Source organism: Quercus robur, chromosome 12 (assembly GCF_932294415.1).
Source record: "Quercus robur chromosome 12, dhQueRobu3.1, whole genome shotgun sequence".
NCBI classification, from domain to species: Eukaryota; Viridiplantae; Streptophyta; class Magnoliopsida; order Fagales; family Fagaceae; genus Quercus; species Quercus robur.
The window spans coordinates 10264873-10279522 of record NC_065545.1 but is presented as its reverse complement, the minus strand read 5'-3'; the positions used below and the strand labels follow the sequence as shown (position 1 = coordinate 10279522).

Sequence of the window (14650 nt, the reverse complement as noted above, 5' to 3'; positions counted from 1 at the left end):
AAATCAGGAAACTCAAGTTGTCCCGTTGGAAGACGAACTTGAGTAGACTGACCAAGAAAGTGACACTGAGGCTTTACAATGGATTGGGAGAACTCAAGAGTTGAGTCAGGCCATTGCACCACCAAAGCACAAACTCAAGCAATCTCCACCGTAGGGACATGCAGTGGCGGCTCTAGGAATTTTTTCTAAAGGGGTCATTAAGAAATTTAAATTAAACAAAAATTTAAAAAAAAAAAAAAAAACTTGAACACATTGAGTTAACGAAAAAAATACACAAATACATGAAATTTTACAATTTCCTTTTACGAGTTTTCATATTTTGAAATCACCTCATAATAGTTTATTATCAGTTTTCATTATCTATTGTCAATGTAAGTATGACCATTTTATTTTGTTAAGTTTGTATAGTATTTTTGTTTTTATGAAATTGTGGTTATATATTTGTCATTTTTTTTATAAAAATATTTTAAACTAAATGAAAAAACTTAACTCCACTTGCAATATATAATTATTAATTCACACAACCACACTCATCCATACATAAATAATACACTAAATTGTTGTTTGATTATGGGATAAATTGGTATGTGATCAAGGTGTGGAAGATTTAAAACATGATTTAAATTAGTAAAGCAATATATATATATATATATAAATTTTCAAGTCAGGGTGTTTATTTGAACCCCCTGAAATGTATGTGCAGCCGCCCCTGGGGACATTAAGATGAAGGCAGGACTGTGGCTTCTGACCAGACTACCCTACCTCCACTGTGGGGCGATGAGCTTGACACTGAGGCTTCACGACTAACTAAGAGACCTCGAGAGTTGAACCAGGCCACTTAATCTCCGCTGCATGACCACCCTATGCTAAAGGACGATGAAAAGAAGCATACATTTGAACGATATTTTTCTGCCTGCGATTCACTAGTATGATATATTTTTATTTTTATTTTTGTTAATGTAATTTTTTATTTTGTATGGGAGTATTTTTTAGTTCTTAATTCTTATATAAATTATCTCATTATTTGGATTTTTTTTTATTTATAAAAAAATAATAATTATTGTAAATTATATAGGATACCCTGAAATTTGGGTATTTAAATTTTATACCTGGTTTCATTGCAATTTCTCTCCTAAAACTTATTCCCTCTCTCTCTCCTCCCTCATCTATCACCTTCTCTCTCTACAAATCTTTTTGCTTTTTTTTGTTCATTTCTTTCTTTCACTTTTGTTGTCAAAAAATATCTTTCCCTGTTGTTATAATCTTATTGCATGTGACATAGGTTTTGTTTCAAGGCACAAATTTATTTTATGATTTGGGTTAGAGATTTATCGGTCATTAGGATATTTAGGTATAATATTGATAATTAGCTGGAAAGCATGGGTGCACCAATTCGGTTGCGGCACTCGAGTCTGATACGCATGGACGAGCTGTGCGGCTGTGGACGCAATTGCACGCGCTCTTGTGAACTTTTTTTTTTTTGCGTTTTTTGATTCAGCTCGATACAGTCTGATTTTGTTTGAAATAGGCCCCAAATCGGTCCGATATGGACCGAAATAAATTAAAAAAAAAAAAAAAATTGTCAAAACACACCGTTTTGACATCTTAGTTTAAAGAAGAAAAAAAATCCTAAACTCATCTCAAATTTTGTCAAAACACATTTTATTATATACTATTGCCTTAAATTGGTATATGTTTACCGTTATATGAAAAAAAATATGCCTAGTAAAATATAGAAAATATAAATAAAAATATATTTAATAATTTATTAATAAATGTATTCCGCCGCACCCACACCCTACTTTTTCAAAAATTGCCGCACCTAAATTCGCACCAATGCTAATTAGGAGAATTCACTCTCTCTCAGTGAATTCTCCCAAATCCGCACCCATATTGGACCATTTGATAAAATTTTCTTTCTGTTTTCCATAAATTATGGGGATATTTCCTTTTCCCACTGAATATTTTGACAGATTGTATCAAACTTTTATAGCTCACTGCTTGGCTTACTTTGTGATGTTAAATACCTCTGTGTGCTTTGCTAGATTCAAAACTCTAGGTCATTTTCTAGCTCTTCCAAATTTTAAAATTTCTCATACACATTTTAGTTAATGGTATGAGAATCAAATGATTATGAGAAATTTTAAAATTTCTCATACTCATTTTAGTTAAGAGAAGGGGTGCTGAGGGTTGAAACCACCATCTGAGGTTGTGTTGGAGCGAGGAGCTCTGTTGCTAGGTCACAATTTAGAGATCTTTGATAAGGAGCGAACCACCATGTGGTGGTGGTGATGATTAAAGAGAGGATCTCAAGGGAAAACGGGTTAGAAAGGAAGATAATGATTGGGTTTGGGTCAGATGGACTCAATTCGGTTATGGGCCCAGTTGAGATTTGGGCCTCAGGCTCAATCCATGAGTAGCTTATTCCAGGTTTAGTCCATTATTTCATTAGTTCAAGCCCATCGGCTTTAGAGCCTTAGGCCCGATCCCTACACATTCACATTTAGTCCATGTCCATCCCTTTTTAAAATAAACTCATCTCATGTTTTATAAACTTTCATCCCATATTTCAATAAAAATTGTCCATCAGCATGTTCTTCATCTTTTTCTTTTCTTTTATTTTTTTTAAAATTTAGGAAAAGCATGTTCTTCTTTAAACTAATAAAATGTCATCATTTGTTTTGCATAATTATATTTTAATCCATAATTTCTAATTTTCCCTATGTGTTAGACCACAATTTGTCATATTGGCATTATGTCATGAACCTTCTCATATTTGCTTTTTTGGCACATACTTTTCTCATATTTGCTTGTTATGCAATACCTTTGTCACATTTGCATTTTGGTCCATAAGCTTTGCATATTTACATTTTAATTCCCATAAGTTCCCAAAAATCATGTTTTAATCCCCCATAAATTCCTAAAATCATATTTTGACCACATAATTTTCCTAATGACCCCAAAACTTTTCCAAAATTGTATTTTGACCCCAAAGCTTTCCAAAATTGCACTTTGACCCCTAGACTTTCCAAAATTGCATTTTTACCCCAAATTGTATTCACATGTTATGTTATATGTAATAATTCACATCTTAACAGTGGTTTGAGTTTTTAGTTTTGTATGGTAGATTATTTTTTCTAATCCAATTTTATATAATTTGAAGGTATGTTTGTGTGTTTTGTTTGGTTGTTGGGAAAATTTGAAGGAAAATAGAGGAGAGAGAGCTAATTTTTTAGTTGGTATTGAATGTGAAATTTTGGTGAAAACTCAATTGATTTTCGTTTCTTGATTATCAGGTTTCTTTTGTTGATGAATATTTAACCAGATCGAGTTGCTCCTAAATTGATTTTATGTTCAACCAATTAAAAGATTATCAATATGTTTGTTTGATTTGGTGAGCCACAGTGAATCTGGTGGTGGCATAAGAGGGCGAGGTGGAAGGTGAAGATGTGTATAATAGTGTTGATCCATATGCCTATAACTTCAATGAGGTCCAAGAAGATGAGGAAGACATGCCATTAGAGAGGTTCCTAGTGATTTAGAAGTTGTTGCTCATGCCAAGGGTAGATTACAATGATCGGCGGAATGAGATATTTCGAGCGCGTTGCATTATTAGTAAGAGGGTTTGTGATTTGATCATTGACAGTGGCAATATAGAGAATATCGTGTCTAAGAGTTTGGTTACCAAGTTGGGACTGAAGACAAACACACTAGGCAATAGGCATAACTTTGTAGTTGTTCATTTTATTCATTTTTCCTGTTCCATTCATATATTATTTTTATGTGCTTCTCAATTTGTCCATTGAGGTCTTGTCATCTAAAATGTACAACATGTAGAAGAGTTTTGTTATTGATAAAATCATACTTCTACCTTCAGCACGTGTAAATAAGTTAGTTAAACAGCCTACATTGATGTGGAATATCCACACTCAGTTTGTGGGAGTACAAAGTAAATGGTTGTATTTGAATTTTAGTGGTGCTAGATTATTAAGCAGCGGCTTCATCTTCATTGCCGTGAGCTTGCTCACTTTCTCGTCACCCTTAAAACTTTTATTTCATAAATGATAATGCTATTTTTGTCAATAGCCTGTATCTCAATTACCATTTTCTAGTTTTTTTACATTACCAATTTTTAGTTTTTTTAATGAAGACATGTAAGTTTTAAATCCCCTTCTCTAAGGCCCAACTATCAAATTACTAATTCATAAGTCTTATTTTTCTAATAGTGAATTCATTTTTATTTTTATTTTATATTGCTACAAGAAGTATATCATTGTCTTTATTGCTTGTAGAATCTCTATAAGATATTGGATCTCCATAACTCCATTGTTGGTTACAAAAGCAGCAAGGCTAACCACGTCTTTAAAGTCATATATTTTTGGTGTTTTAAGCTTTTAATTATAAACATTAGAATGAATATACAACTATGCAGTAAATCTGTTTATAAGTAGAAAATTGAGAGGTTTAGCAAAAAAAAGGTAGAAAATTGAGAGGGTTAGGTGAGATTTTTTTTTTTTTTTTTTTTTTTGTGTGTTAAATTTTCAAAATTCATATTCTATATGTCATGTTAACATGGGAGTTACTATTGTCGATACATGATATGGTGTTTTTTTTTTTTTTTTTTTTTTTTTTTTTTTGGTATGGTACTAAGCCACTAATTGTAAAGTCTTTTATTTTCAATAATAGTAAAGCAAATGTTATAAATTAAAATTTTATAGCATCTAAAAAGAAAATTTTGTTTGTCGGCCAAATTTGTCATCATAATATTAAGTAGTAATACCGGAATTATATAGTAATAAAAGAATTGCAAGATAAGAAAAAAAAAAAAGAAGAAGCAAATTATGATTTATCATTGATAAGTAAGAGATTAGAGAAGCTTGCAAGTAATCAACTTTTTATTAAATGCTGTGCTAACTGACCCTCCATGCACTAATTAGTCACTCAGAGTATCAAGCATCTTGCCAAGTGCATTAAAGATTCTTAACTTAAGAAATACGTCTCTTTCTGATAACCAGCGGCTGTAATTGAATCATAACTATTTTTTTTTTTAACTGAATCATAACTATTTTAAGTGTTAAACAAACGGCCCATTTCATTTCCTAATCCTACGTGTAGTGTTTAGTCAATTCCAGCAAGTGTCCCCGCTCACAAACTTGGTAATTTCAAAGTCATGTATATCTTAACACTGTTTGGCATCCACCTTTACTTTTCTATACTAATATTTGGACTTTTCTTGTTTAGATTTTTTTTTTCAAAAATATCTCTACATCTTTATTTTTATATAGAGATAAAATTAAATGACAATCTTGTAAAAATATAACTCTAATTTTCACAAAAATTATTGACTAAATTATTTTATCTATTTATAGATTAAATTCTCAAAATAAAAATTATATATAAAAAATAAAAACATTTTTTTTGTCTATAAAATAGGGCTATCAAGCCCAATATTCTCACTGAACCAATAATAAAAGTCTCATTCATGTGTGTGCGATGAGACTAATATCTTTTACATACAACATACAATATACAGTGTTTTATTTTTAATTTTTAAAATTTTTTTAGAGTACAAATATGTTTTAACATATTTTTTAGCAAAAAATTTAGTTAAACTGTTCCTAAAAAAATTCTTACTATTTTTTTATAAATTTTATAAATTAACATATAAAACAAACTTTTAATTGAATAAAAACAAAAACAAACTTCCTTTTTTTTTTTGAGATATTTTTTATAACACACCAACATACAACATCTGTCAGGGGTTGAGAGGCGACTCGTCTATGATTGTATAGAGACGGCGGGTCGTGTCAACACCTAACACAACGAAAACAAACTTCCCATAATTTATCAACAGACTTATGACTTATCACAATATTTTCTCAAAAAAAAAAAAAAAAAAAAAAAAAAAAACCTTATCACGATCTAGTTTGTTTTTTCATTAACCCCGAAAAAATAGACTCAAAGATGCGAGGGAGTGGCAGAGTGGTGAAAAAGTGAAAGTCAAGGACGGTTTCCGAACCGACAACATTTCATATAAATACGAACCCCAACCTCATCGCTTGGCGGGATTAAAATTCAGTCATTTTCACCACAAGAGAGAAAGAGAGCGCAATGGGAAACCGGAGGTTCGCGCAGATCTCGACGAGCGACGAGGACGAAGAGGCGCCGCGGAGGCCATCGGAGGAGAGCCCGCCGAGGCGGAAGAGGCTCAAGCGTATCAAGCTTCCCGAAGATGAAGTCGAGCCCAAACAGGAACCACCACAACAAACTAGGAGTAAGAACAACAAGAGTAACAAGAAGGAGAAGGAGAAGGAACCTTCACAGAGCAGTAGCGAGGAAGAGCCACCGCAAGAGGATGCGAAGGCGATCGGCGATTCCATTAGGCTTTCCGGGAAAGGAAGAGGGAGGAGGAGCCACTACGAAGCGTTTGAATTCGACGGCAACAGATACGACCTGGTGAGTGCTAGGGTTTCCAGCCTTCGGGACATTTGTATGTATTTTTTTTATGATAATTGGTTAGGGTTTTCGTTCTGAATTTCGATTGTAATCGTGTTGCGTTTAGTTCAAAATAGTTTTGGGGGGGAATAGTGTTTGTTGGAAATTTGGGGCTTTCCGTTTGGTTCCTGAGAAATGCGGAGATAAAAAAAAGGGTTAAATTTCGCAACTTTATAAGTTTCAATATTTCTGCTGCTCCCTGATGCTGTCACGGTTAGTTGCTGAAATTGTATAGATTATATGCCTCCTTTGAATTCACGGAAGTGGGGGGCAAGAATTGCAATGAGTAATTTTCAAAGTCTTATAGTTCATGGGACACTTAGTTCATAGACCACATCCAAGTTTGACCCTATTTGGCAATCAAATAACTATAATAACGTTCGATCTTTGTTAATTTCGTATGTATTATACAATTATGAGTTTTTAGGGGGTTTTAGCATGTTCTCATAATTTGTAGCTGATGAATGTAGTTCTTATGGTTTTCTTATCCTGGGCATTGATGATATCTCAGTATAAACCACCAACAATTTAATATATGGCTTAGACAATTTGTGTCCATTTTTGTTATCAACTGCTTTACATTGAAGATATGCATTGATGTGATTCACAAATTTTGAGTTCTCGGTGGTGTTTTAGGTATAGAAAAATATCTTGCATGCCATTTTGTCTTGTTTATGTTATTTTTTCATTTCTACTTTGGTTGTTGTGCAGGAAGATCCTGTACTTCTAGTTCCTGAGGAAAAGGAACAGAAGCCGTACGTGGCAATTATTAAGGTACATGTTATGTGAAATTAGTGTTTACCGTTATTTTTGACTACATCTGTTACAGTTTTCTGTTATTTATTCTGATACGGTTTTCTGTGACTACATTTGTTATGGTTTTCTGATCTTTATTCTGTACTTCTTGAATATCATCTTGCTGATATGCATCTTATGTCAAGTTGGAGTTGCATTCTTGAATGTCATGTTGATTTGTGTGTTTAATCTGATATTAGAGGACATTCAACTGGTAAATAAGGAGTTACTCCTTGAAGACTGTTGCTATTTAATTAAGTTGTGTTTTGCACCATAGGTGGTTGTGGAAACTTTTCACTTCTGTCTTTGTCCACAAATCATAGCAGCTATACTGTTTCCTTAATGACTTAAAATACACACTGTTGATAATATAAATAAATCTATCTTATTCAGTCAATTCCTTGCATGTGCATCAAAGGTAAATGCATGTTATCATGCCCTTTTTGAGACTAACGAGTTATATTGTAGTTAATATTTACTCATATTACATATCATATGTAATCAATGTTTTTAAAGATGGAATCTGTACTTATATTACATATCATTTGTTCTCATATTGCATATACGTTCTTATTTCTTTTTATGTAAATTTTTTGTTGCACCCAGTGACCTTTGAGTTGAGGCCTATTGGTCACAAATTATTTCAGAATTTGGTGTGGATGCAAGATGTATATTTCCAATTACGCAGGCCTGTGGGTGGAGAAGTTAAAATAAGTAAATAAATAAAAAAAAGAGGTGGCACAACCTGCGGCCTTAAGAGTCTTTTGGTTGGGGTGATTTTGGGGGATGGAAAATGGGGAGGGGAAAATAGGAGAGAAAATGAATAGTTCAAGTGTTTAGTTGGGGGTTGATTTTGTTTTCTCCTCAAATTGGGGAGAAAATGGACTTTGATGGGAAATTCCCCATCTTCCCCCACTCCACATTTTTCCCTTTAATGTTTTGGTTTTGTCCTACATCACACCTGCTTTCACTTCTATTTTGTATGTATATTCTCTCTCTCTCTCTCTCTCTCTCTCTCAATATGCCCAAAATAATTGTTTGTTTTTGTATTGGTAGGATATTGCTCAGACCAAAGATGGGAGCATTATGGTGACTGGGCAGTGGTTTTATCGCCCTGAAGAGGCAGAGAGAAAAGGGGGTGGAAACTGGCAATCACGTGATACGAGAGAGTTGTTTTACAGTTTTCACCGCGATGAGGTCCCAGCCGAATCTGTAATGCACAAGTGTGTGGTACATTTTGTTCCCATACACAAGCAGCTTCCAAGTCGTAAACAGCATCCTGGTTTTATTGTGCAAAAAGTATATGACACTGTTGAACGAAAACTGTGGAAGCTAACTGATAAAGACTATGAAGATAATAAACAGCACGAGATCGATCTTCTTGTTCAAAAAACTATGTCACGCTTGGGGGATCTTCCTGACATTGAAACTGATGATGCTGCTGCTGCTGCTGTTGCTGGCGCTGGTGCTGTTGCTGGTGCTGGTGCTGGTGCTGGGGCTGGCGCTGGCGCTGGTGCTGGTGCTGGTGCTGGTGCTGCCGCTGCCACTGCCCCTGTTGATCAGGAAGATCAGCTAAAGGCTAAACGATCCTTGAGGAGAAAGAACATTTCACCTCTTGATGTTTCAAGGGATGAAGAAGCAACAAGGCCTGATCAACATCTAAGAGCTGAAACTCCTGGAAGCGGTCCAACTACTGGCTCAGTACATTACTCTATTTTAGCCAATTTCAAGGCATTGATTGGAGATAACTATCGTGATAGATGGCTGGAGAGGCTTCTTATAGGAATTCAATACATGTGCAATTCTGTTGACAGCATGCATGGAGATGACAAAGAAAAAGGTTGTCGTGATGGCATTGGCCAACTAAATGAGAATAAGTGTCAAGAAACTGCCAATGGAACTCAAGTCAAGAGTGCAAAGGTATGCAGGCATCCTAATTTGTGGTAATTGATATATGTTTGGTAACTAGAAGCAGAGGGTTAAGGAAATACAATGATTGGCATGTAAATGTAGATTTTTTTCCCACACAGAGTGGCAAGTCTTTTCGTTGGCCGGATGCTGCTGTTCCGGCTGTAGCTGCTCTTGAGAAGGCTGCACATGAAACTCTTTCCTCAGATTTTCAAAAGTATAATCAAAAGTTGCGACAGCTGGTCTTTAATCTCAAGGTTAGTGTGCTGTTACATTTGTTCACAAACACTTGTGTGAACTCATATGAGTCATATTAATATGAATGTTTGCATTCACAAACATGTAGGCTTATTGTTTAAGAGAGCTTAGTGCCTTTGGGTAATTTCTCTTGATACGAATAGTTTTTGCTATCACAAATCCTTCAATTTCTTCGAATTAATGTGAAATAATGGGGATAATAGGATTGAAACATTAAATAATTCAACATTATTTTGTCATTTATTTGGGAAAATAGGAAAATTTTAGTGAGCAGTTGAGTTGACTTTATCCATACGTACAAGACTTGGCTGTATTTTTTATTTTTTAAGGAGTGCTTCTGCTGCGGCAACACTTAGAAAAGCCTTGATCAACTGCCAGAGACAGACTGGACAATTCCTTTTGCCATGTCTTATATCAGTATTACTGATGTTTTTTATATAGAAAGTTATGATTTATGAATGATTAGAATCTTGAAGAAATTCATGCTTTTATTCAATAAGATGAAGTAACCTTAATTTTTTTAATACATGTTTTGCATTATCAGAGTCTTGTTCAGTGTATGAGGTGAACTTTACTTTTTTTTTTTTTTTTTTTAAATCCCTTTCTTCCTTTCCTGGTAGAACAATGAGGTACTGGCTCGACGTCTACTAAATGGAGATCTGGAACCTTCAAAAATATTGAACATGTCACCAAGTGAGTTAAAGGTATGCTATTTTCATGGCTTGCTATTTGTGCTTTCAAATACTTACATTTTGTACATGAATATTTTTTTAAGTAAGGCTAATCCCATAGTGACTTTAGCTGGAGACATAATTCATGTTGTTGATGCTGAGAATTCTATTCCTTTTATCTTTTGACAATTCAATTGGCTATTTGTTTTAAGGGCTAATTTGTTGAACATCATGCAACAAATAGGAAGGGGTTAACAGTCTCAAATTTTTTAAGCCATATAGAAATTGTAAAGGATGGATTCCGAGCTATGCATTTCAAATTGATCTGTAAGAACTTACAAAATCAAAGAATTTACCCCTATTTTCCTTTTTGGGTGGGTTTCAAATGCCATCTTAGTGATTGCATCTTTGAAGGTTGAGGTGTTTTCTTAGAAACATGTCTATTTCTTTATTTATTTATAGGTTAAAAATATTTCTATTTCGAAGAAGTTTGGACACTGGACATGACACAATACTTACACAATTGAAATTCTTGAAAAACTAGGACACAACATGGTAGGGACACCACTTTTAATTAATTAGTATTTTTAGGCACATCTCAATTTTGCGCCACTTGTCCATCTAATTTTTTAATTTTCGTGACCAGGGAATTATTGAGTGTAAAAACCAATGAGTCTAAAATTCAATTAAATTCTATATATGTATATATATTATATAATGAGAAACCATTACATATTTTAGAAATATATGGTTTAAAAAATGTGTAAACTAATACTATGTATAATTTGAACCTCTTTTCAAAAAAATGTATAATTTGAATCGTAAAATCGTGATTGTTTTTAATTGTGCCCGTGTATATGCATGGGGTTATATACTAATCTAAAATAATTAATCAACTCAAACTTTATGCTTTTCTAGGTTATAGAAATAAGTAACAAGCATAAAAGAATTTGAGAACATATCTAAAATTAATTTAATAGCAATAATGGATATCATAGAATTACGTGATATCTATAAAATGATGTTTAAAGTACTAACCAATAGTACAAATAAGCTATTAAGGTCTGAAGTAAGAGAGAAGAATAAAAAAGTTCTGAAGATGATCCAACAACGACAAAGTCCTCCCTTTCATCTCCAATGTGCCTTACCTTAGAATAGGATTTCTTTTTTTTGATAAGTAACCTTAGAATAGGATTTTTTTGAAAGCACAAAGATAGTAGTTGCAGCTAAAGCTTTTCTTTCCACCTTTTTCACTCACTTTATCTGTTTAGTGACATATTTCCAAAAGAGGAGCATTATCATCAGAATCATTAGTGCCAGATTTACTAGTAGCAGTGATCTGTTCAATAATGTTGAAAGTGAGAGTGAACTTGGGGCCACCCCTTCTTTGTAACTTATAAAAAAATGTTGAAAGTAAGGGTAAGAGATTGGTAAAAATGTTTTAACAATAATGTTGGGAAAAAAAATATTATGACAGATATACGATATGTTGCCAATAGACTTTGAGAATAAAAATTAAAATAATAGAGAAGTAAATAACAAATTGGAGAGTGCGAGAGTGCAAAAGAGATTGCCTTACCTGGCAGAGTGAGATAGAGATAGACCTAACTTTTATAGACTAACCAATGTACTCTAACTCATATGGAACTTCCTCACTTGTAAGAAGGGTTGGGGAGTGAAGCTGTGCATTCAACACCTACAGTGTGCTTATATAACTTACCCAAAACAGAAAAACAAAAAAAAGAAAAAAGAAAAGAAGAGAAAAGAAAGAGATATAGCCTTTTACAGACCAATGATATGTAGTCCGTCTGATGCTTTGCATTTTCATTTGTGGCTCTAGGGTCATTTTACTCCCTTTATATTTTTTGCACTATATACTCTTTTAGTTGAGATCAATTTGCAACTTCCATTCCTCTATCCAAAATCAAGGTTAAGATTACAAATCTCTAGGCTGTTTGGGATGGTCATTGTATATTAATGGGAACTAATATTTTAAATTTTGAATATGTTAGTGCATCCCACCACCCAACCAGCCCACTAATTTGTTAATTTAACAACAATTGTGGATTCTATGGTAAAAATGACAAATTAATCTTGAATTAGGGTGTTGATTGCAACAAAATTTAAAATTAAGATAGCCATTGCAACTATAGTTAGGGTGTATAGCTGTAATTAAACCCTTTGATTTAGTACAAGTTGGAAAAAATATCAACTAAGTTCTTGAATTTTAGGAGGGTTTAACAGCTGAGGAAACAGCAACAAAGGAGCCTGATGAGTCAGAACGCATGCAGGTTACTTCTTTAATGCCTAAATTTAATTTTAGCCATTAGTTTCTTATCAAAATTTTCCGTGTGTAAATGTTCTAATTGTTGATCATGAAACAGATGACTGATGCTCGTTGCTCGAGATGCAGTGAATTTAAGGTTGGTGTGAGAGACATCATCCAAGCAGGACATGGAGACCGCTATCAGGTTCTCAATTTTTTCTTGTTCACGTCTTAAATGTTCTTCTACATGTTTTATTTCAGTGTCTGAGTTGGACTGGGTTCCTCTTAGGGAAAAATTTAGGCACAGTTCTTTAGATGCAGCACAGTGGGTTCCTCAAATAAAGTCAAAAACATGTCTTCATATGGAATTGTACCTAAGCTAGTCTCTTAAACAATCCCTCCCTAAAAAAAGTATTTGATATTTTTTTTTGGGTAATTAAAGAAAAAAATTATTTGATTTCAACAGTAACAGCATGAATGGGCTAAATATGTACATATAAGAAATAGATACACTTGAATCCTGTATGTGTTATGTTATATGTTGTGAATTGCGTGCATGTGCAGCTTTGCAACTTTTCTCCTCAAAGTGTGTTTTGTGAAAATGTGTGATAGGTGTGTATGTGCACATCAAACAATTTGATCATCTACGCATCTAGGTATACGTTCGTGACATTCATATTCTGGAGCTGTAAAGCATCGGATTTAGTTGTTGATGAGATTGCTTGTGTTTATTTGAAAATTCATGACCATACATCTGCATCATGATATGTTGTAATGCATGCATTAAGGCTTTTTTAGTAGGACAAAGTTTAACTACAAAATTGGTTATAGCCTAAGGCTAACTGTTGAATTGCATGTTCTTTACACTCTTAATACACATGTCAAATTTTTGTCAATCGGATATTATATTCTATATGATTTATAAGCTTATATTTTATACATAATTTTAAACTACAAAAACTAGCAATTTAAACAATTTATTGGTGGTATAGCTATTGATCTTTAATTTTTTAGAAATTTTGCAAGTATGGAAAATATAAGAAGATGTAATCCAATGGTGGAATTTTCAAAATTCACATCCAATAAAAATATATTAAGTAAGATTGTAGCCTTAGGATATAACCAATTTTGTAACTAAATTTTGTTCTTTTTAATATCCTACTAATTCTCATTTTGGGGCAAGTAATATAAAGATAATATTTGAGGTACACAAACTATCAAGACAAGTAACATGAAGAAAGACAGCATTATTTACTGATAATCCTATCAGGAATTTCACCAGTGATTAATTTCAATAAAATATTTGGCAATTAGTGACTGCTTGACCGTGAAAAACTTTAGTATAGTTATTGAAGAAAGTTTAGATTCAATTATTAAAAGGATGTTTCTAGTTGTAGTTTGACGTTTGTGTGGGTGTGTATATCTTGCTTCTTCTAAAGTGGTCACTGACCTCTTCCCCGGGTTTTGTGGATTCAGTTGGAGTGCATTGCATGTGGTCATTCCTGGTATGCTTCTAGGGATGAGGCATCCATGCTGACAATAGATGCACCAAATACCTCCAAAGCCGTTGGCACAGCACCATGGGCCACTGCCAAATTTGAAGATGTAGAGAAGAAGCTAGTGAGTCCCCGAGAACCTGACAAGGCAGCCATTGATGTTTTCAAGAAAACGAGTGAAGCATACATGCCTGTCCTGGATGCCCAGAAATCATTTGGCAGGCCCAAAAAGGAAGAAAAATCTGAATCTGCTAGAAATGCTGAGTGAAAATCTGCGGGCCGTTGCATTTTTGGGTCACTGACTTTTGGTGTCTTAGTTGTTTGGAGGATCTGCCCTCTTTGTACAGTTCACTTAGGTGGTTTTAATGCTTACCGAGCTGGGGGTTTCTTTGTGTATAGCCTCAAGCGAATAGAATCATAGAAGTAGTTAATCTCATGCATCTCTCCACTGTACGGAGGGGAGGTAGGGTTAGGATAGCGTTGGTTTTCATGTTAAATATCAAAATTCACTACTATTAGTATTTTCTTAGACCTCTTATGTATTTATTTTATTCACAATTTCCTGTTATAGGTAGTACAACAGCAGACCACCTTCTTTCTTCTTCCTTGAGTTTTCTAGAGCCTTACTTTTCTGTAATCTGCAGTGGTATATGTTGCATACCAAGAAAACTAGAACCAAAATCAGTGAGTTGTACATTACTCACGAGGGCCAGAATTGCTAGAACGGCCCAAATCTCTCATTGGGTTATTTAGAAGTGATT

General features: G+C 33.8%; 1 protein-coding gene across 1 annotated transcript; it reads left to right on the top strand.

Moving 5' to 3' along the window:
• The first annotated feature begins 5908 nt into the window (after positions 1-5908).
• LOC126707918 (uncharacterized) lies at positions 5909-14494 on the top strand. The gene is made up of 8 exons (XM_050407660.1): positions 5909-6456; positions 7207-7269; positions 8347-9210; positions 9321-9455; positions 10077-10160; positions 12359-12418; positions 12512-12598; positions 13870-14494. Exons 1-8 carry the CDS (start codon positions 6112-6114, stop codon positions 14155-14157), a joined length of 1926 nt encoding a protein of 641 aa, XP_050263617.1. The 5' UTR covers positions 5909-6111; the 3' UTR covers positions 14158-14494.
• The last annotated feature ends 156 nt before the right edge of the window (positions 14495-14650 follow it).